Raw genomic sequence first — 27,376 nt, 5'->3', positions numbered from 1 at the left:
AGTATTCTTGGAAGGGTATTAAAATAAACACATTAAAATTTAAAGAAATTCTACTATATTTATATAATTACAAATCTTACTATACATATGTAATTATATAAAACTCTCCACAAATTCAAAATGATATTGAAGATGCCGACAATTAATTTAACAATAAAAATATTTGATTTTAATTCAGATAAAATTATTTAGTATATTCAGGTACAAAAATATTTGTTCTTTATATTTTCTTTTAAAAAAATTGCAATTTTAAGAATATTAAATTTTTTTATAGTAAAAATCCAAATTTTGAAAGTTAAGTCCATTGATGCAAAAGATTAAATTTCATTGTAATAAAAGTTTAACTTTGATGATATTGAAGCGTCTCCTGTAATGTTCAAAATGTAGCTGAAAATAATTTTTAAATTGATGAAAAAATGATTTCACAATGTCCAAGATTCATAATCCAAAAGTTCGAGATTTTTCGATTGGAACTCTAAATTCCATGATGTCAAAGTTATATATTTACAAGATTTAAGATCCATATTATAAAGTTCCAAATAAGTTAATAATTATACAATGATTCTTTCTATGATAAAATTTTAAGCTAATTGACTTTTCCAATAAAATTTTACAACAATTTTCATCTTTCTGTAATAACTTTCTTCTGCAATACAATTCCATAATAATCCTATTGAAAAATGAAAATGTATGATAGTCTTATGGTAATCCTGTTTTATCCTGCAACAATAATTTTGCTTTGTGATAAAGTATATATTAAAATAACCTTTTTCTAAGAAATGCAGTCCCTCCCTCATGATTATTCTCAACAAAATTCAATAATGATAATTCTCTTCTGTGACAAACTCCAATAATAATCTTCTTGTATAATAAAGTTTAAAATAAATCTTTAAATTTCACTATGATTTCTTCTGCAATGAAGTTCCACATAATCCTATCCAGAGATAAAAACGTATGAAGACAATGTAGAATAGTAGCATAATGATGCTATTCTGTAACAAGAAATTCCGCAATAATCATGTTTCGTAACAAAATATTAGAACTCCTCATCTACTAATAAAACTATGACAAAATCTCATGATAATAATTCTCTTTTACTTTAATAAAAAAGAAATCCTACAATGACTCTCTTTTGCAACAAAATTCCACGATAATCTTGCAATGAAACATTCCATAATAATCCTTTTGTACAATAAAATCTCTTGTAATTGATTCTTGTGAATACTGTTGTAAATACTCTTCAGTAACTAAATTTTACGATAATTTCCTTTTCGACAAAATCCTATAATTTTGTTCAGTGATGTAAAAAGATGATCTTTGATGATTTTGTTCTGTAACAAAAGAGAAATTCTGCAGTAATGCAGCTTTATCACATAAAATATTAGAACTATTTATCTGAAACACAGTTCAATGATGATAATCCATTTCTATGATAGTTTCATAATAATTATCTTCTGCAATGAAATCCCACAGTGATCCTTTTTTGCAATGATGTTCCACGATGATCCTCTTCTATAATTGAGATCTACAGTAATTTTTTTTGTGAAGTCCCACGATGATCCTCTTCTGTGATCAAGTCCCACGACGATTCTCTTCTATAATTGAGATCCATAGTAATTCTTTTTTGTGAAGTCCCATGATGATCCTCTTCTGTGATCAAGTCCCACGACGATCCTCTTCTATAATTGAGATCCAAAATAATTTTTTTCTGCAATGAAGTTCCACGATGATCCTCTTATGTGATGAAGTCCCACGACGATCCTCTTCTATAATTGGGATGAAATTCTACAATATCCTCTTCTACAATTAAGATTCATGGTACAAGGAAGCTCCATAATGATCGCCGTTCCGCGATTTCCTTGATGATCCTCTTCTGGATGAAGCCCCGTAATGATATTCTTCTACGATAAAATCTCATGATGATCCGGTTCCACGATAATCCTCTTCTACGATGAAGTCCCACAACGATCCAGTTCCACAATGTAGTCCTACGATGAAGTCCCACGACGATCTTCTTCTGCAATAAAGTCCCATAGTGATCCTCTTCTGCGATGAAATCCTATAATATTCTTCTTTGTAACAAAAAGTCCCATAATAATCCTCTTCTACGACGAAGTCCCACAACGATCCAGTTCCACAATGTAGTCCTACGATGATCCTCTTCTACGATGAAGTCCCACGACGATCTTCTGCAATAAAATCCCATAGTGATCCTCTTCTGCGATGAAATCCTATAATATTCTTCTTTGTAACAAAAAGTCCCATAATAATCCTCTTCTACGACGAAGTCCCACAATGATCCAGTTCCACAATGTAGTCCTACGATGATAGTCCTCTTCTACGAAGTCCCACGACGATCTTCTGCAATAAAATCCCATAGTGATCCTCTTCTGCGATGAAATCCTATAATATTCTTCTTTTGTAACAAAAAGTCCCATAATAATCCTCTTCTACGACGAAGTCCCATGACGACCCAGTTCCACAATGTAGTTCCATGATGATCATCTTCTGTGATGAAGTCCCACGACGATTCTCTTCTGTGATGAAGTGCCACGACAATTCTTCTGCAATGAAGTCTCACAGTGATCCTCTTTTGCGATGAAGTCATACGATGATCTTCTTCTATAATGAAATCTTACAATGATATTCTCTAGCAACATAGTTCCACGAGAATTCCACCATGATTCTATGAGAATCCTCTTCTCTTGATCTTTTAATGATGATTCTTTTAAATTCAATACTCTTTCAATAACGTAATAAGCGATTTTTCATACATATATATAGAAAAAGAAATCTGCAAAAGAAATATGAAAAATTATAAATTTTTTTATCTAAATATTTACACATTTTGTGTAAAAAAAGACATACCATTTTTCTTTAACTCTGCATGCTTTATGATAGCACTGTTGGAAAAAATTGTATTTTCGCAAATTCCACAATAATTATCATTTTTTAATGAAAATCCACAATAATCCTCCTCTGCAGCAAAGTCTGAGTTGACAAAAAACTTTCCAATCACAACAGTAAACCATAGATAATGTAAAAGCATGGCTGCAGAAGATAACGATCGAAAGCCAATAGGAAGAGAATTCCGCTTGGCGGAATTTTGAAGACCAGCGATAATTCGAATGCCGACAACAGATGATACATGATTGCCTACTTTCATGTTTCTCTGAACTCCTTCATTAATAGGTAAGATTTTAGAGAAACATTTAATTCAAGCCCAAAGTGTCAATTGTCTATTTAATGTGATGATTGCTACGGGAAAAAGAGATTTCTCTTAAAAGTTCTTCTAAAAGAGAACAATATCAAACCTGTTTATGTAGCGAGAAAAAAGATAAGATTGCTCGCGAGGACATCAAGAAAGTATAAATCGTCAATTAGCCGGCTTCATATTTCTAAGAATTCATATATGTTTGCAAGATAAAGAAAATAATTTCCATATAAAGGGTAAGGGTTTCACTATCGCATGGCTATCTGAAACGCTTCGAATACTACAAGATTAATGACTCCCCCCCCGCCCCTCCAGCATATTCCGAAAAACATGCATCCAATATTACAGAAAAATACAATTTATAAATTTATCAATAAAATTTATAAATTAAATCATGAATAAAATTCATAAATAATATCAAGAATAAAAATGATTTTGGAGCTTTTTGTCTATTAATTTAAAATCTTTAATACATTTTTAATGTATTATTTTAAGATATTTGAGAACAAAGATATAATATGCATTGTTACCTGTTGCGTGTATGCTTCGCGCGAGACATGAGCTATAACCCCATTGATATTTTTGTTTACTATCATAAAATATTTGAATAATTAATATGTAATAACAGAAGTTTTATATTATTTTCTAAAATAATTTTCTTCTTTTATTCTATTAATTGTATGTCTTACGCATATACTTTCTTTTATATCAACATATCCTTCATTCAATAAAAGTTTCTCTGGAATCTATTGTGTGATCGTCCTTACATTTTTCAAATGGCTAAAACTTTAAAACATACACATGCATATATATTGGCATCCTGTCCTGGTTACAGTCTCAATATGGCCAAGATGGCACAGATCTATGAATATATAATTATAGCAATACCAGAACAATACAAGCGCATTTCACATATCAAATAGAAAAAAACTTTGGATATTTCTCTCAAATGAATAAATTGTTTTGCATGCTTGCAGTTATCTTACTTGAAATATACTTGCAATCTTCGGATTAATGCAACTGAGTTTCCACATCTGAGGACCATTATCCTATGTTACTCAATGAAAATCGAATTCTGGAACTAGGGAAACGTACAATTGATTCGAGGGAATGTAAGCTCTCCAGATGAATGTCATATCTAATTGTCGTAGTTATCACACAGACGAGGTCATTATCACAGTGAATGGTAGAAGATAATTTCGTTTGTGCGCTGGATTTGTTGAACCAGTCTCTAGAAATAAAAACTCTTTCCCTTCCCTTTTCTATTACATTATAAATATATTTTACTTCTCTAGAGCCCATTTTCTCCCTCTTATGGGCAACCTAAATACATTTTCTAAGCCGCTGCCGACGACGATGTCGTCGTCTTTATTTGGACAGCCAATATCCCTTGCTCGCAATAAGATGTATTTTCTAGGATGTTTGTATGTGTGCTGTACTGAAAAGGATTGTTGGTATTAATAACATTTGTAATTCAGAAAAATTAATAAAAAATAGTTTTACTTTATTGTTTACAAAATGTATTTTACACTCTCGACAACTTCCTCCTCTTATCTGCATCACAGTCTTTTATTACTTACAAGTAAATTCGATAAAAATTAATATCAAAATCTTGGTATATTATAATTGTGAGATCCTTTGTTTTCATTATATCAATCCTAAACAGCATAAAACATCTTTAAAATGTATGAGGAAAATGTATACATATGTTTAAAGACTGGCAAAATTATACATAATATAATGAATTTTGCAATCAATTGATATTTAATATTTTGATAAATGAAAAATATAGTAATCTTACAATTTTTTGTTAATTATTGATTGATCTCTTTTGCCTAGTTATACTGTTCAGGGTCAAGAAAAGCTAAAGTCTAGAAACATTGATAAAATTATTATCACAATGCAAGTATCTTACAATGCACCTACATATTTCTTACAAATTTATAAAAAGTTTAAAAATATTTCTGAATGTAAAAGTTTTTGTTGTTTTCCGTAAGAGTATTTTGCACTTTAAATATATATCTATTACTAACTAAGCTCCAAGTAAGTCAAAGTACTTTGGTTTACCATATATAAACTAAATTGACTGGTAGACTTACAAGGGCCAAAAGAAGAGTGAAGTAAATCCTGAGGTAAGGTCCATCTGTCTTATAGCAACTTTTTTTTTTCTCTTTTTTTATCCCTCTCCTCTTTTCTTTTTATCCCTCTTTTCCTGTCCATCCATATCCATTGCCATCTCAAATGATGACACTGTAAGTAAAAAACATCTAGATATATACTAGGATAAGTATCAGACTGCAAAAATTGCCGCAATGCTGCCTAAATACTGCTTAGATTTCTTTAAAAACTCTCATCATCTTCTTGCTGCTGGAAAAATTTCTTCTTTCTCTTTAGAAGGCTTCAGAGATTCTCAACATAATGTGTAATATCTATTGTGGATTTTCCAGGTCTACTCATCAATAATAAAAGTAGGTCAAAACATCTCCATTTGATCACAAAGATTTCGCCAAGTTTACAGGCAAGATACATTGATGCTATTAACAATAGATTTCCCAAATCTTGGCATATGAGCAATTCTCTTCATTGTTTCTTTGAGTAAGAGAAGAAACAAAAGATTGGTTAATCATGTTATTAGAAATTATAGCGATATATATAGTTGCTGATAGGCCTCTTCGCTCAACATCCTATGATGAGTCTGGATCAAAAGATTGAGCTTCTTTGTTCCATAAACTCCACAGACATCTTGCTTCAATGATGATTGGAAAAACCATAATCTTTTTAAATTTAGTCGCTGCACAACTGACTTTACCTTGTCAAGTTGCTTAGCAATTATCCATGACCCAATGATCCATTATCCATGATCAGTAAATATAATAGTATGAGCAATCGCTGAAGGTTTCTCCGCTCCGCATCCAATGACAAATCTGGATCAAGATTGGCCTCGAAAAAAAAAATTGGGCTTCATTGCTCCGTAGATTCCACAAATGTCTTGTTTGCTACAACGATGATTGGAGAATCCATAAACTTTTTGAATCTCGTCACCGCTGCACAACAGACTTTATCTGGCCTAATTGTTGCAGGAAGTTATCCAAGCTGCTAAGTTCTTCCTGCCAAGATTCCTGTGAAAGTTTATACTTTCTTGAGACATTGTGTTGCTTTTCGACTTCTCGATGTTCAGCTGCATTGTACAAACCACAACTCCCGTACTCCATATCCTTGAGAAGCTGTCCTCTTAATCGCCGCCAGCGACTTACCCTCGACAACTGTTTAGCTCGGTATTCGTATTCCGCGTTGCGTAAGGCATGAGTCAGCACGGCCTCCATTCGAAGATTACGCTTCAGAGTTCTGTGGCATTGTAGCTTCTTTCGACGAACATTAACAATCCACTTGGCCAGTTGCTCCATGTGACTCAGCTCGTCCAATTCATTTCTCCGAGGTTGATCTCGATCATCTTCCTTTATCGGCGTCATACTTTAATCCTTATTTTTCCACAACTAGGAACTATTCTAGTTGTCTGCCCGATTGACAACTAAGTATTGATTAATTTATCGAATGCACCAACCTGTATGCACCTCGCGCTTGTTTGCTCGAGGACTTCTTCGAATCGATCCTTCGCCAATTGATCTTATCGTGCACGAGACACGAATGAGATGTCTCTCGCTCCGTGTCCCGTTCTAGAATGATTCCCAAAGTATCCAGTAGGAACGTATGAACAATGACCGTCGAGAGAGGGGCGTTATATATCCCGCACAGTTCGTTAGAGTGTATCCTTGCGCGTTGATGCACGAAGTAGTTCCACCTTCATGCAGCAAAATTTGTCCAATATCGTGGATTTTTGTAAATTAATGCAACGCGATTTCTTAATTTAGAACAATAAATACCTTGTGGGATCAAATTTAGCGCAAATTAGCGCTTGTAAAGTTAAAATCAATTCAATTGAGAAAGTAGGCTACACGGCGTAGGAATCGTGATGTGGTCATAGGCATAGGCGTCATAGGTGTCACGTGACTCACAGTTACGTCCGTTATATACTATATACTGCCGGCACAGGAAATCTATGTATAGTTCACGTTACGTATACTATAGATTTTCTGTACTCCATATCTCGCACCCCACTAAACTACGCATTGAAGATTGAAATTTGGACAAAGAAAAACAATTAGGACAAAGAAATTTTTAGCTACTTTTGTTCCGATTTTTTAACCAAATTAAAATTGTTTATCTTCAGTCTTTAATGTCTAACGCGGTCATTAAGAACGTGATATAAAACCATAATTTCTGATTAATATTTGACATCTTTGATTTTCTAATTTTATATTAAAATATTCCTATCCTACGCAAAAATTAATTTTGTGATTTATCAAATTTTTTTCCGATATTGGCATGCAATTTGAGATAAAAAAATTAAAAACAAGTAGCCAGAAATATACACAAATGTAGTATAATAAATAAATTATATTTATTAGAATTAAATAGGGAGGAAGGGAAGTCACGACTATGAAACAAAAATAATATTTAAATAAAAACAAGAGACATGTTTATTAAAGTGTGTTGTATCAATCAAAAAATATAATCTTTGCTATTATATTAATTTCGGAATGATAATTATTTTGAAGCGCTTAAAATTAAATGTTTTTTAAACATTCTGTAAAAAAATATATAAAATAATATAATGTTTAATATAAAATACGATTATTAGATAAATTTTTAAAAATACGTCTGAAATTTTAGATAAAATAAATATACTTACATTAAAAACACACAAAACATGATTATTTTTAAGATCTTTAAACTGCTCCTTCATTAAACAAAGATTCGTAGAAATTTTTACACGTTATGAACTACCCGGATATACATCATTTTTACAATATATACAACATATATATACAAAAGCATAATCATTCTTGCATTTCCTATAATTTTATATATATAAAATTTCTCTTATAAACTATCTTTTAACTACTGCTCAGAAAACATTTCTAGAAGAGATTTTAAAATATATCTGCAAGTTTTAAAATTTCAGACTTCTTAAGAAACGTCCTCTAGATTTTGCCTATATTAGAGTTAGGATAGGTTTGAGAGATCCATCTTGAAAATTCTTAAGCAACAGTGCCGTCCTGCTTAAAGCTTTGAAAAGATTTCTGCATCCTAATAGGCTTACTGGGTGCGGTGAGCAGTTTACTCCAAGTGCGACAGGTCTTGCTAGACCATACCCACATGCCGGAAGTGATACCGATCACGAGAGACAAGAAAAGTCTTAGAAGAGTAATCTCGAGACCTGCGGCCCGATAGATCGGACCTGGAGTGCAGTTCTGAGTCGTGCGACAATCCAATGCTGCAAGCAGTGCCAGTTGCCGCCATCGTGGCTTCACTGAGGCCTCATGCAACACGCAGACGAGACCGCCCAATGCTGGTAATGCATATAACAATGCAAAGATACCTAACCGTGTCATTAAACGCTCCAGTTTCGTTGCGCTGCGTCCGGCACAACGCACGGCCTTTCGCACGCGGATCAAGGCGCTTCCAGCGATACTACTAAATACACAGCCCAACAATAGCAATGTAGCATGCGGTAGCACTTCCAACCATAATGCCGACTCATCAGAAACCTGGCATAATCCAGTTAACTCATCCGCCACTATGTTGCGTGACAGCAAGCTTCCTATAAAAAAGATATGTAGTATAAATATAAAAACATTTGCAGAGAAATTACCATCCAAATATAAATTCTAAAAATTTAATAATAATAACATATATGCAAATATAAACTCGCGCGTACATCATTGTTGGTAGAAATGTGAATAAATAATCCAATAGGTTTTAAGGCTTTAGAGAATAGCATTAGATATCTTAATGTTTTTAAAATTTATGGATTATGAAGACATAAGATGTTAAGAAAACTTATAATCTAAAAATAATAACACAAAATCAATATAAAATAGGTACAGTGCATAAAAAAAAAATCTCAACCTTTGTAAAAATGTTTACCTCCTGTGAAGAGTATTGGAATAATCCATGCAGCTGCGTGAAGATAAGATGCAATATTGTGAAGAGCTTCGCTGCTCCACTCATTCTTGGCACTCAGAAGCCAGCAACCACATAGAACTGCCCACCATGTGTTACTAGCTAGTCCTAGATAATACCTGACTAACCACCAAATAGTGCAGGGAATACTCTTCAAGGCATTGCGGATCTATTCATAAATAAATATGAAAAAGAAATAATAGCAATAAAAATTGTACTTTGCATATTTATTTATTGTAAAGAGAAATCTATTTACTTACTGGAACATAACTTGGTCCATCAATCTGATTGACACAGCTGATGTTCTCAGCGCCAACTGCTCCTCGAATGATATAAGCTACAGAAAGAAGATTATAGCAGAGTGCTAAGAAAATTATCGGCCTTTCGGGATAACGAAATCTGGATGGCTCGACCCAAAAAGTTAACAATGTGAAAAGTGTTGACAAAAAACATAACCATGCCCAACCGGTCATCCAACGCTCAGCGAATCTCTTATCTTCTGCGCGATAATATGCATCGGTGCCGCAACGTGGTGCACAAAAAGTCTGAAATAGCCACAAAAAAATAAAAAAAAAAAAATATTTTTATATCTTCACTCTTATCTATTCATCTTTTCATCTAATGTATCCGAATTGTATCCGAACCGTTTCTATATTGGGTATCTGCACAAAATGAGGTGGACATTGATGTTGCTGTTGTTGTGTGGAGGTCTGCAGTGATTGTTCATGCGTCGCTGGCCATTGTTGAATAGTTGGTAATGCTGGTAATTTAATATCATCTAATGTTTCGTCTGGTGGCTGCACACACAGTGTATTTCCTGTAATATAAGGATATTAATTTTAGGGAGAGGATATTATCAAAATTATATAACCAAATAATTAAATCTATATGCATATCTTAACAAAAATGTGTTATTTAAAACATAAATTATAAATTAAATATATAAAGTGTCAAAAACTTCTCTATTTTTTTTAACAAATGATTTTCTTAAACATCCTACGTATAATAAAATCTCTATAACAAAGAACTAGTTAAAAAACAATGTTAATATTAAATATGGAATTCAAAGATTCAAAGCATTATGTGTATATAAAAATGTTTTAAAGGTATAAAATTTCTAATCTCTTTTAAAATTATTATTTAAAATTGGCAAACTAATTTAAATAATATTAAATAAATGAATACTTGCCACGATCGAGGAAACGATCGCAATCCAACATGTGTGGCCACGGCAGCGTGAGACTGGTTAAAGCCGGCTCGCAATCTCTTCTTACGGAAAGACAGAGGGACTTGCACGCCGGTATCTGCATGGCCACATGCTCCGAGCAAACCGGGGCGAAGACGGCACATAAGAAAAGCCTAAGATGTCTCGAACAGTTGTAATGGACCAGTGGCATGAAGGCCGTTAGCTGTAAATAGCGATGTCATTAGAAAAATTAATCACTTGATCGATTCATCTTAATTCAGATTCCTTTTATCAATTGTAGTTTTTAATCAGGTAATTTAATTAAAAAACATGTATAACGAGAATTATAATACATCTTGATTTTATGAAATCTTTTATGTTTAAAATAAATGAAGAGAAAGAAAGAGACGCGGTTTGTGTCACATGTCACATGTCACGTGATGAGCCCGCGCACACGAGACTGTGATTAAATTCATATCATTATCTACCGTTTTTTCTTTCCATCCGAAATTTCTCTGTCAATGATACTTCAGTTAAAATATCTCAGAAATTAATAAGTAATAAAAATCTAATAACATTTTTGTTATTATTTAACTAACTGCATCTCACATTTAATTTTAAAAAAATCTGATTTAAAAAAAATTGTTTAACAATCATGCTTTTTTATAACAACCATTTTTTATATTTTAAATTTCTATTTATTCCATCTATAAAAGTTCGAACACTTTTTTCTGTATTTGACGCGTGTTTTTTAGAAAGATTTTTTTAGGCATCTCTTATTTCTTTCAGTTTATAAAAGCCTACGACAGTGAGAGGGAAAGAGAAAATAACGCATCTAACGAAGAGGAGACTTGCTTCTATGAAATATAACGAGCGATAGGCATCGGGGGTAATTATCCCGCCCATTCTTCCCGCCTCGATCCTAATGAATCCTCGCACGTCTCGCTGCGGCCCACCAAAGCCGCTTTCTACCTCCTTCCCCCACTAGATTTGCCCATTACGAACACACAAGCCCGATGTTCTCCTCTTCCACGATGCGCCCCAAATTATAGCCTCATGAAATTACGTGGTAACCCATAACGCCGAAGCCTCTCATTTCAGTCGTGTATCTCGTGCTTCTCTTCTCACCAATCAAGGATTGGACCAGCCAAGAACAGTTCAGAGAAAAACCCTATCTGAAATAACGCTCAATCGTTTTCACTTTTTTTCACATATAAAAGATGTTTAATATACAAAAAAATTTATATAGTAAAAAAATTGCTTGATGCATATGTATAAACTGTTTTAATCTTTATAGTGGCATTAAAAAAATAAAAGAAATAATATTTTCCTTTATACAAATCTATATATACATAATATATATACTTTTTATTAATAATAACAAGATAAAATATACAGAAAAATTCAAATGAGCCTCAAATATTTCAATTGAAATTTACAAGTTTATTTTGAACTGATATTTGTTTTACATTTGTCGATTTCAATCCAAATTATGAAATAATTATATGATAAGATAATTACACAGACATTTTAATGTTACAAAAAAGTAAAAATAATTTCTCTGTATTTTTTCCTGAATAAAATGTGAATAAATTTATCAAAATTATATTATTTGATATGTATTTATGTAAATATTTTTTTATAATTTTATAATTTTACATTTTTCATTTTATATCTCGTGTCCGCAAAATCGAAAAAGCGATGCTGAAATGTGCGTAGACCGGTTCGTTTATTATTTCTCATTCTTCTTTTTCAGGAACGACCAGAAAAAGACGGTGCAGGAAACAACGTATATCCCAGTTATGGTCCCTTCAAAGAATTTTCAAAGCGGCTTGACGGACAATTCATAGATAGAAGAGAGAAAAAAGACGGACGAACTGACGAAATCGACTTATTTCTTATTGTAACTTACTTTCATTCGTTCTTTTTTCCCCGCTTTTGTCTTTACACCGTACACCGTTCCGCCTTGATCGAGTCAGCGAGACTCTTTGGGAGACTTTAATATTTATGCGTATAAATCCCCGGGACACAATGTCGGGCCAAGGGATACTTTTTGCGCGATTGAATGCGTTTTTGAAAATAAAATTCAAATTATTCCATTTTCGAAGTGTCCATTTTGAAATGAAAATAATAAATTATATCGTTCAAAGAACTTATTTCCAAGAATAACAAACTCTTGAAATTTTTTGGTTCTACAAATGTTGCGATATTTTAAAATAAAAAAAAAGAAAAATTTAATTTGTAAATGTGTAATAATGTTTGAGAAAATAAATTCATGAAACTTCAGAGATTAAATAATTTAATTATACAGAAACAGCTTTAAAAAATTCTTATAAGCGCACACATAGAGTTAAAGAGATTCATTTTGATTAAGTAAAAATATTATTTTATATGAATTATTAAATTCTTTAAAAAAAAAAAAAAATTAGAATTCAAATTCTATTAAAGTTTCTCAGATTTTCAGTTTTAATAATTAGAATTTATTTTTAGAGATATCTTAAAGTTTATATTTTTTCTTTCTATTTGATAAATCTTTTAATTTTAAAAGATTTACTTTTAATTTAAAATTAAAAATTTTTCACATTCACTCCTCGATTTATCATCATTACCCCCGGCTTCTCGAAAGAGCTCATCATATAAAAAGCACATATCAAATCCGCATCCGCCAATGTTCTCATATACGCACGCATTCGCTTCCACGCATACATGCACACAGGAACGTAGCTGTTATAAAAATACGCAGTTTGCTCGTCAGAGTTATCTCGCTTCGGGCGGCTTCAAAGGAAGCCGCCTTAACGTTATTACGATAATAAAACTGCGAGCGAGTGAGAGTAAACCCCTTCTCCTCAGCTATAAATACCTTTCTTTCCCTCATGTATGAATGTATACATGTATGTATGTGTATATATACACATGCATTAGGCCTGGAGCATAATACGAGCGATTTTTTTCTCCGCGCGATCATTTCACCGTGACAATGAAAAATCCGAAAAGGCCGAATATCATGTTATTATTAATTCGTCGCCGTTTTTTGTGATATGTAGCACACAATGTTTACATCCCGATCCTGTTATCATTTGCACGGCGATGAGTAAAAAAATCGTGATGCGATATGTTACGTTGAATTTACTTTCTAAACGTGATCGCGTTTAGAATTATCTTCGATCTTTATGGATAATAATTATTTCTCTAATAATGCTTAAAGAGAGATGCATTTGATTAATATTTTTTTTAAAATCAGGTCATTATATTTTTCAATAATTACTAATATTTTTGGCTCACAAAAAATAAACTATAAATTAATTAGGAAATAATAAAATTAAAGTTTATCTATAAAAATGAAAATATCTGATTATTCTAACAACCACTCTAACTACAGACTGAAATTTTTCAGATTTTTTATATTTTTTAATTTTTTTCTGTCATTTTTTTTCGTTTATAATAAATTCATTTATAATAAATTCGTTTATAATAAATTGTTATTAAAAAAGAAGTTATTTTAATTTTTATTTAATATAAATTTGTAAATCGATTCTTTCAGAGTAAGCAATTTTCTATTTCAATAAATTATTTATCCGCGTTTATTAATCATGTTTATGGCATGGAAAACAATTGTGAAAAAAAATATTTTCTAATCCTTTTAATATATTAACGAAGAGAGAAAATAAATAACTTAATATTTTAAGAATCAAAATTGTAAAACATACCCCTCGCTCAGCTTGTCGTTGATCTTCGTGGCCCATAAAATTCGGCATCGCCGTCAAATTATAACGCAATCCTCGACAAAAGGATACGCTGAGTTTTTCGCATTTTGGGACGGTTCCAGCATGTCCGTGATTGATGCCCCATCCATGGACCAGACCCAAAATCGCCGATAGGGTAAGCATCACAATGGGCAATATCATTTTTAATGTCGATGACATTCACATCTTATTAATAATAATACTGATACATTCATATACACACACATAATATAAAATTTGTCCGCGGTATTTCGTACGATCAACACTCACGTGATAATAAAGGTTCACATTCCCGCGTAACACAATACATCAACAAGCACGCTCATCCATCTCAATGGTCGGCAGTCGACTGACACTGGATAGCTGGATCATCTGGATATTGGATACTGGTACTGGTGGGCAGCAATGTGGATGCACGCATTCGGGCAATTCCGCGCATGTTCGGCCGCGTTCTCCTGCACCTTCCACTTTTTGCCGTCACTGCGGGTCCTATTATCTCAAGGCCCAACTGCCCGAGGATTATAGGACCGATCCCGCAAGCATAATTAGGAACAAAGAAACCGCCGGATGCTAGATTACCTCGATGATAAATTTTTGTCGCTTCTTTAGAAATGCGAATAAAAACTTTTTAAGCGTTTGCTTTTATTATTAGTTTTATATATATAAAATTTAAATTTAAATATTTTTTATATTAAATTACATTTAAAATTTTTAAATAATATATTCTTTAAATAAAAAGCATAACAGAAGGAAAAAAGAGAGAACAAAAAATATATATATATACATATATATATATATATATATATATATATATATATATATATATATATATATATATATATATATATATATTATGTTATACAAAATATTTCCGAAATTTGCGACTAAATATACTATAACAGAAAAATTAAGTAAAAAAAAATATTTTATTTTAAAAAGATATTTTAGTTGAATTACTGAAAATATTTTTGAATTTTATATAACTCTTTTAGCATTGTCCAATACAATGTAAACGCAGCGCGTATATATATATATTTTCCTTACATCTCATGTTTAGGATATTACTTCATTAATATGAATTATTATCTCATCTCATAGGACTACGAGTGAAGTAATATAAGGTACATATTTCCACTCTCATCTGAATTTGCATTAAAAAATTCTGAAAAATCCAGCAAATAAGACAGATATTTCATGAAATATAAGCGAAATGAAATAGAAATGAAATTTATTGATAATACCAGCGAAAATAGCGACGTCCGAAAGCACGATGCAAGAAAGAGGAATAAGAAAAGGGGAAAATTGAAGGTACGATGAGGTGGCTTTTCAGATGATCATTTTAAGCCGTGAAGAGAAGATTTGATTTGCTTGGCGGGTCCGTTTGTCTTATCCTTGTGGTTCTCGCACCATCACATAATAATATCTATAGCGATGCTCAACTTTTTAAAAATCTTGCAGTAGCTTTCAATTCAAGCATCGCTATCTTTCTTCTCTGGTTAGACTAGAAATACAATATAAAAATTAGAAAAAATACAGACGCAAAATAAGATAGGATTAAAAATAGAATAATGAAAGAAAATGAGAGAGATACAACAAAGATCATCAATTTAAAAATATATACACTTTAATTTTTCTATGTAAAGTGTATAGTGAAAAGATAAATAATTTTATCTATACATATATGATATATTTTTGCACGTTATATTCCGATTTTAGTTCTTATATTCCGATAGTATTGTATTTGAGTTGAGCATCGTGAAACGTTGGGGTTGGCCACGTGTAACGAATCGATGACGAGCGAGACCGAGCGAGAACAACAGGAAAAAACTGAACCCTTTTTACCCTTGAGATTTCTCGTCCCGCGACGCGACGATTAATTTTTACATATAAACAAAATTTTAAAATACAATAAAATTAAAATTTAGCATTAAATTTTAATCTAAAATACATATAATAATTAATTGATTGTCAAATCTATATGTTTGGCGCTTTTTTTATCTTTATTATTTAAAAAAAAAACAATTTTTTAACGATAAATATCCTTCTGTGATGACAAACGTTTTCAAATTATATGATCAAATAATTCTTATTCATTGCCCTATAATATATTTAATGATAATTTTTGTATTTAAAAACTTTTTTCTACTCTAAAATTTATATTATTAAAGGATCAAGAAATTTTTGATCCGCAGATTTTGATCTTGATAGGAGCTAGAACGATGAAATTATGAGGCGATTTTTCGCTTGGCATGATGTGAGTATAAAGTATAATTTACTTGGTGTATCTTCAGGGATAGCCTAAGGGGCTACATTCTCTCTCACGTCTCGTTCGTGTAATGAAGGGTCTGCCATTTATGTATCTCGGAAGTGTGAAACCTTGCGCTGCGCGGCCCTTTTACGCCACATGATTGCATACCAAATTTGCTGCAACATGTATGGTTCCAGATTATATGTATATGTATATGTGTGTGTGTGTGTGTGTGTGTGTGAGTAGATTTATATTATTGAAAAATATAAAAACTACATTATAGAAATTAAAATTATATAAATTAAAAACTTAAGTTGAACTAAATTAAAACTATATTTCAATAGAAAAATAAATTAAATTAATAATTAAGTTGAATTGATCGATATTTGAATAATTAAGTATTGAAATAGATTTCCATGAAAATAAAATATGCTGTATATATATATATATATATATATATATATATATATATATATATATATATATAATATTTATAATATATATAATATTTTGTACTTGTATATTTTGAAGTGAGGATTTTTCTTTCTGAATAACTACATTTTTCTTGTCAATTATTAATTATTAATTATTAATAATTTTACCATCTCTAATTTCCGTTACTTTTCTTATTCTAGCTGATTCTAGTCACAATATATTACTGAGAGGAGTGTACAGTGACCTTTTTTCAGTCATGCCATTCATTAAAGATTGAAATTTGTCCAATCAGGACCAAAACGAACTAAAATTTCTTTATTCTGATTGATCTAATCAATCTTCAATGCAAGTTTCTTGTCAATGTTCATAAAGTTCATGATTGATACCGAGTTTGCCGCGCATGCGCGAAAAACCGGCCGAAATTATAACATTCCCGGGAATCCATTACAATTTACAATTACATCGTATTCCATCTTTACAAGGTTTTTTCATATGAACTTTTTACATTTCTCGTTTTTTCTTTTTTTTCAAACTTTTAAATATCTCGTATTTTATTCCATTCTAGTTTAGCTAAAAACAACAAATCTATAGTTAACTGTGCTACTGCATCCAACTGCATGATAGCAATAGTCGAGATCCTTTGACTTAACAAAAATAAAAAGAGAGAATATCTGTAAGACAATGGCAGAAGAAAAGAACAGCAGGTAGGAAATACTTATTGATGATTATCAAATGTTAAATATATTCTATAATCATGCATCTGTTATTATACACAATGTATTGAACATAAGTTGAGGTTATGTTTTTATTATTTTGATTTAATTGTTGACAAACAATTCAAGAATATAAAATTCTGAGAAATAACAATTTTTTAATTCAAAAATTTGAAATAGACAGATTTGTGTGTAAAAATGAAATAGTCTATTTTAAATATTGTCAATTTGATAAATTAAAAATCTAAGAATACAAGAATACAAATAATTCATAAAAAAAAAATTCAAAAAAATAAAAATAAATAAATCTGTGAAATATAAATAAAAAAAGTTAAATTTTAAAATTCACGGGATTTAAAAGATTTCAAATAAATATATATATTTTTTATATCTAAAGTAATAAAGAAATGAGTAAAATAATTGTATATAAATAATTTTGTAAATAAATTAATGTTATTGTAAGTTATAATTACACACACAATAAATTAATAATTAAATATATATAATTTAGTCCAAGTGATAAGCTTGAGCCAATAGAAGCTACTGAAGAAAAGGCAAAACAAAAGTTTGATGATAAGAGCAAACATAAATCTAAGCAAGATGAACCAGCAGAAAGACTCGCCGGACAAAGTAATGAAAATGGAAATTGTTACTGGTAATTACTTGTAAATCTTGTAAATGATGTTATGTGTTTATCTTTTTTTATAATTAATTACAAAAAAGTGATTTTCTGTGGAACACTTTGCAGCAACAAGGAAAGAAATTTAAATATTGTAGAGCTACTTTGTGCTAGTTGTTCTCGTTGGTTTCATGAATCCTGTATTGGATATCAATTAGGCAAACTTGTACCTTTTATGATGAATTATATATTCATGTGCAAGAACTGTTCACCGACTGGCTTAGAAAGCTTCAAGAAAAATCAGGCGCGTAAGTATTGAAAATTAGTCACAGCATTAATGTATATAAAGATATTTCATTAATGATCTTATTAATTAATCATACTGCTTCCATTTCTTCCAGCGTTTCCACAGATGTGCATAACAGCAATCGCAAACTTGCTGCAGATATGTCAAAAGGAGAATGAGCAGAGGACTCTCTTTCATAAAGACAAAGATATCATACCATTTATTGATTGTCATTGGGAGAGCATGACTACAATGCCTCGCAGAGTCACCCAATCCTGGCATGCTACGGTATTTAATAAACTTTTTTTGGTACTGAAATTGTATTAGATTAAAACATAGTAATATAAATATAATATAAATTTATATAATCTTTTATTTTTAATTTTATGATAACTATCTTATTTCGATAAATGATTTTCTAGATCCACAGAGCATTGCTTAAAGACGTTGGAACGTTATTTACGATGGACGAGAGTACATCCGAAGGTCAGCTCTTTGGTCTAGCAAGTCCTGAACTCACATCAATTAAACCGAATTATGAAGCTATGATTAAGAATGGTCATTTGCGAGCGACAGAAATGGGCCTACAGCATGTTGGTGTGTACTTAGCACTTTTTTTTCTTATTATTCATTTTCTATTAACTTAATGTTAACAAAGTTTTAATTTAAACTTAATTAATAATGTTTTTTTTTGTTCACAAATTAAAAATTTATGAAAAAAGCTTTATAAATTGAAATTGGTTTGTCCATAGATATTGAAAAAAAAAAAAATTATATATATATTTCAATATGGACAATGGATATTTCTATGGACAAACGAATGCAGACAAATACATACAAAACGAATATTCAGTTCAGATATGTCAAAACCTATCCTAAATTTTTCAGGAAAATCAAATATATGTAATTTGTTAAATTTTTATTTAAATTCTCGTCTTTTTTAAATCTGTTAGAAATAGTATTTCTCAGAACAAGTTTTGATCAGGTATATAGATTTGTCATTCGTTATCTTATCACAGATGCAATCGTGCGCGCGCTATCGTTAGCTCGTTATCAGAAAACTACTCAAGTTTAAATCATGACAGAGAAATTAAATAGATCTCTAATGAACTTTGCCCTAAGAGATTTAATTATAAAGCTGCAATGTTGTATGTGATATCATCATTCATATCATTTACATATCATTATCTACATATATATAAGGAATTTAACATTGTAGCAATTAATCAGTTGGTTTAAAAAAGATTATCAATTAATTACTTGTTTGTTTTATTGAATTTGAATGCATTGAAAGGAAGAAACGTAATTAAAATTGAGAAAAGAGAATTAAGGACGATATTATATGTTGATTTCAAAAGTGAAGTAATATTGCATTAAAATGGAATATTTAGTGCCACTTAGTGGAGGATTGCGCGGTCGTAATGCTAAGCGAAAGTTCCCTGGCGAGGCCGCGGGTGCAGGTTCTGGGAAAAAGGGAAGAGGATCTGACATGACTACTCCCAAACTGCCTGCTCATGGTTATCCACTCGAACATCCCTTTAATAAGGATGGCTACAGATATATCTTGGCAGAACCAGATCCTCATGCACCTTTCAGACAGGTATTTTTCTACTGAGATACAAACGATTCTTCAATAATTTTTATGTAAGTCATGTGTACGAAGAAAAAATTATGATACAATCAAAGAAGTAATAGAAAAGATACAGATTAATATTTTTCGTTCAAAAAAGCTTCTGAAAACTGATAAAGAAAAGTTGTAGGAAATATTTTAATATCTCTGATATATCTTTACTTTCTTTTGACACATATTTATTTTCTGCTTTTCTTTGTTTGAAATATGAATGTAATAAAAAATCAGAAGCTTTAACTTCTTTGGTTGCTAATATGTATACACATACATATATATATATGTGTATGTATATATAACAAATTGAAAGTTCTATATAAACAGTTTTTATGTATTACTACAATTAAAGAATTAAAATTTTGAACTTAAACTATAATAATAATGTCTTCAAACAGTACTAAATTTTCCCAATAATTTAATTTGTATTAAGGAATTCGACGAGAGTAGTGATTGGGCTGGTAAACCTATACCCGGATGGCTATACCGCGCTCTCAGCCCGAGTACTGTATTGCTTGCATTACATGATCGCGCGCCACAACTCAAAGTCGCTGAAGATAGATTGGCCGTCACTGGGGAAAAAGGATACTGCATGATAAGAGCCACACACAGTGAGAACATTATCAATTTATGAAGATATATGATAGTGTTGTGTCGAGTATATCTGATACTACCTTGTATACAATTTTGTAAGACAACAATTTTATAACATTTTTTATAATAGCCTTTCTCGGAAATAATTAATTATATATTATAAGTATTTTTTTAAATACAAATTTATACATTTCAGAGAGGAAATTGAAATACTTGGATTATTATTTATATACAGCATCGCTTTCACAGTAGTTTATTTTTTTCAAAACGCTTGTTTTTAACAATAAAACGCTTGTTAACAATAAAATTTCCAACTTTCTACTTCTCTTATGCCAGTTTGCATTTTAGTTTTGTTCTATTTGTTTCTGCATTTAAAATATTTGAAAGATGTTTGCTTTTGATTTATGATAGCCTATACAAATATTTTAATATCTACCAATTTTTTATAGGCGTAAGTAGGGGTACTTGGTATTGGGAAGCCACAATCGAGGAAATGCCGGAAGGATCTGCAACAAGACTTGGATGGGGACAGGAATATGCGAACTTGCAAGCTCCACTTGGCTATGATAAGTTTGGTTACTCTTGGAGATCAAGGTATTATATATACCTATAATTGCTATATAGCACACTTAAAAAAATTTACTAAGAGATGCTTTTTTTAATCATAATTTCATCTTATTATATTTTTGCTCTTGTTTTAAAATATTTATAAATTTTATAATATTTTGTATCAATAGGTTATTTAAAAAATTTTCTATTATTCAACAATTTTTCATGATATATTTAATAGGAAGGGCACGCGATTTCACGAAAGCCGCGGCAAACATTATAGCAACGGTTACAATGAAGGTGACACATTGGGTTTCCTCATAGTTCTTCCAAACACACATGATGCATCACACATTCCAAATACTTATAAAGACAGAGTAAGCATATCATGTAAATAGAAAAAAAAAAATAAAGTAGATTGAAATTGCTCAAATATATTCAAACAATTAAACTATTATGATATTTTCTCTCTCTTTCTTTTTATTAAAATATTCTACAAATTTATAAATATAATTTTTTATATTTATTTTTACCTACAAATACCTACAAATTGTTTATTCTTTACATATTTTCTGATTTTTAATTTAGCCCTTAGTGAAATTCAAGAGTCACTTGTATTATGAGGAAAAAGACCAAGTGCAGGAAGCTTTGAAGGCTCTGCGGCCTTTAGAAGGTAGCAAAATCATATACTATAAAAACGGAGTCAATCAAGGTGATGCTTTCGTGGATCTCAACAAAGGCGCTTATTATCCTGGAATTTCGATCTATAAAAGTGCAACGGTATCCGTGAATTTTGGCCCGAATTTCAAATGTCCTCCAACCAATATTACATTTAGAGGCGTAAGTATGTTCACACCTTTTATATTCTATTTTATAATTAATGATATAAGTGAACAAATCATTCAACTCACAATTGCAAATACTTTCCTTAAGATTTGAAAACATTTTAAAGAAATTAATTTTTTACTGAACAATTATTTCATGAGAATGATAAATCTCATGGAAATAAATTTTATATCTACATTATTAATAACTTTTATGTTTATCTTATTCTAAATAATCTCATAATTATTCTCTGGTCCCATCTAATATTAAATTTCATGAAAATGTAAAAGTTTTCAGTGATTTTGGATAATATTAATTGAGGATAACATTAATTCTTATACTGACATTTACAATACTATTTCATTATCATAGATGCACGAGAAGGCAGAGGAGGCAATAGCTGAGCAATCAATGGCAGACATGCTTTATCTAACTGAGAACGAAGGCAAACTAAGGCTAGATACATTTGTATTGTGACATTAGTGTATCTTTTTATTTTTGTCATCTTTTTTTTATATTATATTATAGATCTAGTATGTCTGATGTATATGTAGGACTTGGTGCAACAATACGTGACTTAAAAAAAAATAAATCTTTAATTTTTTAAATTGTTTATACGCACACACAATTCCCACATATTTATTAAAAATTTTCAATTTTTAGTATATAAAATAAACTCGAAGAAAAAGATAAAGAAGAGACTAAATATAATCAATGATATGTAATTCTTTCCATGAATATGAAATTTATGCTACATAATTATATTGTAAATCCTGCAATTAAAGGGTGATTGTAACAGTTAGCTCTAGAAAAATTTAAAAAATATCTTTTGAGAAAATGAAACCTAAAATTAAAAATATGGAGTTTTATGTATTATTTTTTAAATTCTTTATTCTATATTTTAATTTTATGAATTAAAAAAATATTTATAATTTTAATTCAGTATTCGATTTTATTTATTATAAAAGATACTTTATATATAGAATGTGTGTGTGTGTGTGTGTGTATGCAAGATCTCATTCAATAAAAAAAAAAAAAATATGTAAATATTATTTATGTAAAAATTGCAGTAAAATATGTTTATTACTTATATTACATATATTGCATAATTTATTTTCATAAATTATTATCCTTAATTAATCGTTAAATTATTAAATAACATTATTTTCCGAAACCACCTCTACAAGCAGGACTAACAGTCACTGTTTTATTGCTTGCTTCCCATTGCTCTGGTGTTTTCGCCTTAAATATACATCGGATTAATATAAAAACTTTATCTGATCTAATTGTTGTGTGAATGTGAAAAAAATGGCGCATAATTTATTTTTGAGTTTATTAAGAGAATTAATTAATAATTAATTGTTATCACTTACAACTATTGATAAAGCATGTACGCCTCCTTGCAGTTCCTCTTGCAATAAGTTATTTATTATTCGATGTCTCTAAATTAATAATTCAATTTTAATTCAAGTTTCAGATCTTTCCCATTATTTTGAGTAACATATACTCCTTAATCTCGCAATTAATTTAACTTATAGATGAAAACCAACGTGTTTTCTATTATTACTTTATTTGTTTCACAAATATTATTATTTTCTTTTCATTCATTTTCACATAACTTTTATGTTATATTTTATATGCTTGATTAAAATAAAAATAAATAAATAAATAAAAACTTATTTTCTATATTTGATGAATTTAATTAAATGTAATAAAATGTTTATAATAAACATAAGAATCTCTAATAAAAATTACCTCGATCAGTGGCTGCTTGTTAAATTTTTCTGATACTATTACTACCTTGAAATGTGTCTCGGAGTCCTTGGGAACATTATGCATGTAAGATTCATTAATGACATTGCAATACAGGGGTCTCAAGGTAGTTTCCAGTTTTTTCTTGATTGAATTTTCTATTGGTTTATTGAATATTGCTTTGTTCATATTTTCCCGATGAAATGTGCTATAATCTATGATAATGCTTTCTATTTAACATTCATATTTATGCGAGTATAATATGCATTAGATAAAAAGTTTTTTTTACATTATACAGATTCTCTAAGAAAACATAGATGCAAATGTAAGAATTATATATAGTTACATACTATGGCAATCATTGTCAATGTGTATACAAGAACGAAAATAATTTAAAATATAAAATGTTATATGAATTACAGTATACAATTTACTATATAAGATTTATATTAGTAATTTTTTTAGTATTAAGTAAGAACAATTTCTCTTGATAACTATATTTTCTTTGAATCTTCCATATAATAAAATGTATAAGCTTTTTATATAATCACTTTATGTACTTCTAATTAATCATTCTATTGTATGCATAAAAAATAATAAATTTGTAATTAAGATATTTATAACAATGATGAAATAATAATAAACAAAGTTCAACCATTATTGTTGTTACAATCATAAGGTTTTAGACTTTAATTAGTTTAGCCTATATTATATGATTATTTAATTTTATTACAAAAGTTATGAAAAATTTAATTGAACTAATACTTACATTTTCTAAATATCAATTTTCTTAAAAACTTTGTTTTATACATTGATTCATAACTATTTTTATTACTTTCAATGATATTCCTCTTTCTTTCTCAGATTCATTCGCTGATTATGAGTATTATAGTCAAAAGCCAAAAACATTGACTTCATCTGATGAGAAATGTTTTTAGTTCAGATGATTGATGATTGATGTGGAAAAAGAGATAGAGATTCATCCAAGACTATATATATCTCTTTCTAATTCTGGTCCCGGTTTTCGAATTTTTAACTCCGTCTATGTATTTTATATATCTATGACTCAAACCAGATTCAGATTCATAACATTTTCTCTCCAGTCTTCAGTTCATAATTGTTCGCAATACTGGTTTAATATACCCTATTTTGTAAAATATTTGTAGGAATGAGTAATATCGTAATATCATCTTAATCGCGTAACTGTCATATGAATTGAATGAGAGAGAGAGAAAGAGAGATAGCCTTTATTCTTTCCATAAACTTCGGGTGTTAAAAACGTGTTATTATAAATACAATATAGTTTATTTGTGACGGCTTACACTGGGTGTGACTTGTCACTTTATTTAATTCATCGAGAAAGAGGGACGCATTTTTTAGGGCAGATTTTATTTTTGAGGTTAAGTCTTTATTACTTCACAACGGGGGCCGAACAATCAGCTATGTCCGTTTCTCAAATGGAAAGTATCCTTTAAATATTTTATTTATATTCTAAGGTATTTAATTACTATTTTTTATTTATACTAAAATTTTTAGTTTCTTTTGTAAAGTAATCAAAGCAAAACTTGTTAGTGCATCTTCAGAGGGTATTCACACATTTTGATATACCATAGGAATTGTCAGAAATCTAATTTTTATGTTTCTCGAATATATTTTTATAAAGATTTATAAAAATTGAAAACTATAATTTTTCTCCTAATTATTAAACAAAAGATTGCAAATTCTCGTGATACAAGTACTATTTTCCTTGATAACAAAATGTAGAAAATTTATTTAATTTGAAGTTTGCTGTAAAGGAATTAGAAAGAAACTCGAAAAAATGCGAGAAAGAAGAAAAAATAGAGAAAACAAAAGTCAAGAAAGCAATACAGAAAGGTAATATGGAAGGTGCTCGTATCCACGCGGAGAATGCAATTCGACAAAAAAACCAGGCCTTAAATTATCTTAGGATGAGTGCTAGAGTGGATGCAGTGGCTAGTAGAGTACAGACTGCATTGACAACTCGCAAAGTCACTCAGTCTATGGCTGGTGTTGTTAAGGCAATGGATGCGGCAATGAAGTCAATGAACTTGGAAAAAATCTCTGGACTCATGGATAAGTTTGAAAGTCAATTTGAAGATTTGGATGTACAAAGTTCATATATGGAAAATGCTATGTCGCAAACTACAACTACTAATGTACCTCAGAATGATGTGGATGCTTTAATGCAGCAAGTTGCAGATGAAGCTGGGTATAGAATATTTATGTACTTCTATTTGTCTATTCAAATTTATTTTATGATTAAAATGAAGAATTGAAATTCTCATTTTTTTAATGCGCTTGTTATAAGAAAATGCTACTGTTGATTTAGAAATAAAAAATTTCTAAATTGTGCTCAGAAAACTTTAATCGACTTTATTTATTTGTAGTCTGGAACTGAATATGGAATTGCCCTCTGGTCAACTGGGTAGTATTGGTACTTCGACAGCGGTGAGCCAAGAACAAGACGAGCTAACACAGAGACTGGCACGACTCAGAGAGTGATAGCAAAATATTTTACTGTATATACATGATTAATATATATGATGAAAATGTTTTATAAGTTATATAATATGTTCCCAATATATATATAATAATAATGTGCATTATAATGTTACATATGTGGTAACATATATATTTTTTACATTACAATATTGGGATAATAAGTCTAAACAAATAAGAAAGTTAAAAGGGAGAGTTCTAAATAACTTATAATACCTTTGTAGTTTGCATGTGGCAAGCAATATCAAGCTCTAATATGATATAATGAGATTACTACATTGGCAAAGATTACATTGGCTTAAAAAATTTGTGGAGTATTATATTTTTAGATAATTGATTCCTTGCTCTATTTATATTTTTAAAATTTTTCATTTTTGAAATTCAATTATTTTTATAAAAATTAACCTATATTCAAAATTAATAAAGTGAATAATTAATTAACTAATTATCTATTTTTTTTAAACAAAATTAGAAAGAATTTGTTAAATCTTGATTAAAATTTTGCAATTGCATTTTTTGTTATAACATAGTTTAATTACAAAATGTAATAGAAGTGCTTTTGCATAAAGATCAATGTGTTGTATATTTATATAATTTCAAGATACAAATATATTTACTAGCTTGAAAATATCATTCCAAAATAATGATTAAAATAATCTTTTGAATCAAAAAAATTAAATAATGCAATCAGACTAATAAAAAATACAAAATATAGTTAAATATAAAATAATTTATTATTTTATATTTTATCTTTTGTAATACTAAAGATGTTACCATTAAATCAGTATTTTATTATTTAAATAAGTGTGTATATGCAAATATCTATAATTTCTCTGTTCAATACAGAGAGCAGAATATTATTTTATATTTCCATTTTTTTATTAAAATATCGGGATTTTTTAAGAGAAAAATGATAACTTGTAACACAAGTAAAAAACCAGTACATGTAGAAATGTACATTTGTGAAAATAAATGACTTATAAAAATGCAATGAATATATAAGGCAAACAATACAATTTTTTGTTTTTATTTATATATTAATGT

The 27,376-nt window shown here is 29.8% G+C and overlaps 5 protein-coding genes and 1 long non-coding RNA gene across 31 annotated transcripts; 2 read left to right on the top strand and 4 right to left on the bottom strand.

Moving 5' to 3' along the window:
• Window positions 1-38: 38 nt before the first annotated feature.
• LOC126856765 (frizzled-10-like) lies at window positions 39-14,675 on the bottom strand. 25 transcript variants are annotated; one of them, XM_050605604.1, is made up of 11 exons: window positions 14,132-14,675; window positions 10,428-10,647; window positions 9,883-10,055; window positions 9,499-9,783; window positions 9,203-9,407; window positions 6,777-8,876; window positions 4,730-5,464; window positions 2,869-4,652; window positions 2,356-2,794; window positions 2,113-2,186; window positions 39-2,011 (listed from the first exon to the last, which is right to left on the bottom strand). In XM_050605604.1, the coding sequence occupies exons 1-6, from the start codon at window positions 14,345-14,347 to the stop codon at window positions 8,314-8,316; spliced, it is 1,662 nt and encodes a 553-aa protein (XP_050461561.1). In that variant the 5' UTR covers window positions 14,348-14,675; the 3' UTR covers window positions 39-2,011; window positions 2,113-2,186; window positions 2,356-2,794; window positions 2,869-4,652; window positions 4,730-5,464; window positions 6,777-8,313. The 25 variants fall into 25 exon arrangements, with proteins under 25 accessions (XP_050461561.1, XP_050461556.1, XP_050461550.1 ...); XM_050605599.1 differs by having other exon boundaries at window positions 39-2,794; window positions 4,730-4,872; window positions 5,016-5,085; window positions 5,314-5,464; XM_050605593.1 differs by having other exon boundaries at window positions 2,113-2,794.
• Window positions 5,361-6,684, bottom strand: LOC126856836 (uncharacterized). Its single transcript, XM_050605735.1, has one exon. It carries the CDS (start codon window positions 6,682-6,684, stop codon window positions 6,253-6,255), a length of 432 nt encoding a protein of 143 aa, XP_050461692.1. The 3' UTR covers window positions 5,361-6,252.
• Window positions 14,676-15,137: 462 nt separating the features above from the next.
• Window positions 15,138-17,054, bottom strand: LOC126856767 (uncharacterized). The gene is made up of 4 exons (XR_007688408.1): window positions 17,018-17,054; window positions 16,444-16,591; window positions 15,409-15,668; window positions 15,138-15,329 (listed from the first exon to the last, which is right to left on the bottom strand). It is a non-coding gene; the product is annotated as an uncharacterized LOC126856767 (long non-coding RNA).
• A 191-nt stretch (window positions 17,055-17,245) lies between these two features.
• LOC126856862 (set1/Ash2 histone methyltransferase complex subunit ASH2) lies at window positions 17,246-22,999 on the top strand. Its single transcript, XM_050605777.1, has 12 exons — window positions 17,246-17,332; window positions 17,416-17,554; window positions 18,075-18,218; window positions 18,312-18,490; window positions 18,584-18,756; window positions 18,891-19,065; window positions 19,860-20,068; window positions 20,526-20,703; window positions 21,136-21,280; window positions 21,477-21,612; window positions 21,824-22,075; window positions 22,433-22,999. Exons 2-12 carry the CDS (start codon window positions 17,532-17,534, stop codon window positions 22,535-22,537), a joined length of 1,719 nt encoding a protein of 572 aa, XP_050461734.1. The 5' UTR covers window positions 17,246-17,332; window positions 17,416-17,531; the 3' UTR covers window positions 22,538-22,999.
• A 125-nt stretch (window positions 23,000-23,124) lies between these two features.
• On the bottom strand, window positions 23,125-24,722 carry LOC126856863 (bolA-like protein DDB_G0274169). Of its 2 annotated transcripts, none has more exons than XM_050605778.1 (4): window positions 24,582-24,722; window positions 23,816-24,027; window positions 23,434-23,502; window positions 23,125-23,302 (listed from the first exon to the last, which is right to left on the bottom strand). In XM_050605778.1, exons 1-4 carry the CDS (start codon window positions 24,622-24,624, stop codon window positions 23,222-23,224), a joined length of 405 nt encoding a protein of 134 aa, XP_050461735.1. In that variant the 5' UTR covers window positions 24,625-24,722; the 3' UTR covers window positions 23,125-23,221. The 2 variants fall into 2 exon arrangements, with proteins under 2 accessions (XP_050461735.1, XP_050461736.1); XM_050605779.1 differs by lacking the exon at window positions 24,582-24,722 and adding an exon at window positions 24,364-24,387.
• Window positions 24,723-24,878: 156 nt separating this feature from the next.
• LOC126856785 (charged multivesicular body protein 1b) lies at window positions 24,879-26,447 on the top strand. The gene is made up of 3 exons (XM_050605636.1): window positions 24,879-25,276; window positions 25,577-26,042; window positions 26,221-26,447. The coding sequence occupies exons 1-3, from the start codon at window positions 25,255-25,257 to the stop codon at window positions 26,333-26,335; spliced, it is 603 nt and encodes a 200-aa protein (XP_050461593.1). The 5' UTR covers window positions 24,879-25,254; the 3' UTR covers window positions 26,336-26,447.
• Window positions 26,448-27,376: the final 929 nt, after the last annotated feature.

This window comes from Cataglyphis hispanica, chromosome 19 (assembly GCF_021464435.1).
Source record: "Cataglyphis hispanica isolate Lineage 1 chromosome 19, ULB_Chis1_1.0, whole genome shotgun sequence".
Lineage (NCBI taxonomy): Eukaryota > Metazoa > Arthropoda > Insecta > Hymenoptera > Formicidae > Cataglyphis > Cataglyphis hispanica.
This window is presented reverse-complemented; position numbering and strand designations above follow the sequence as displayed.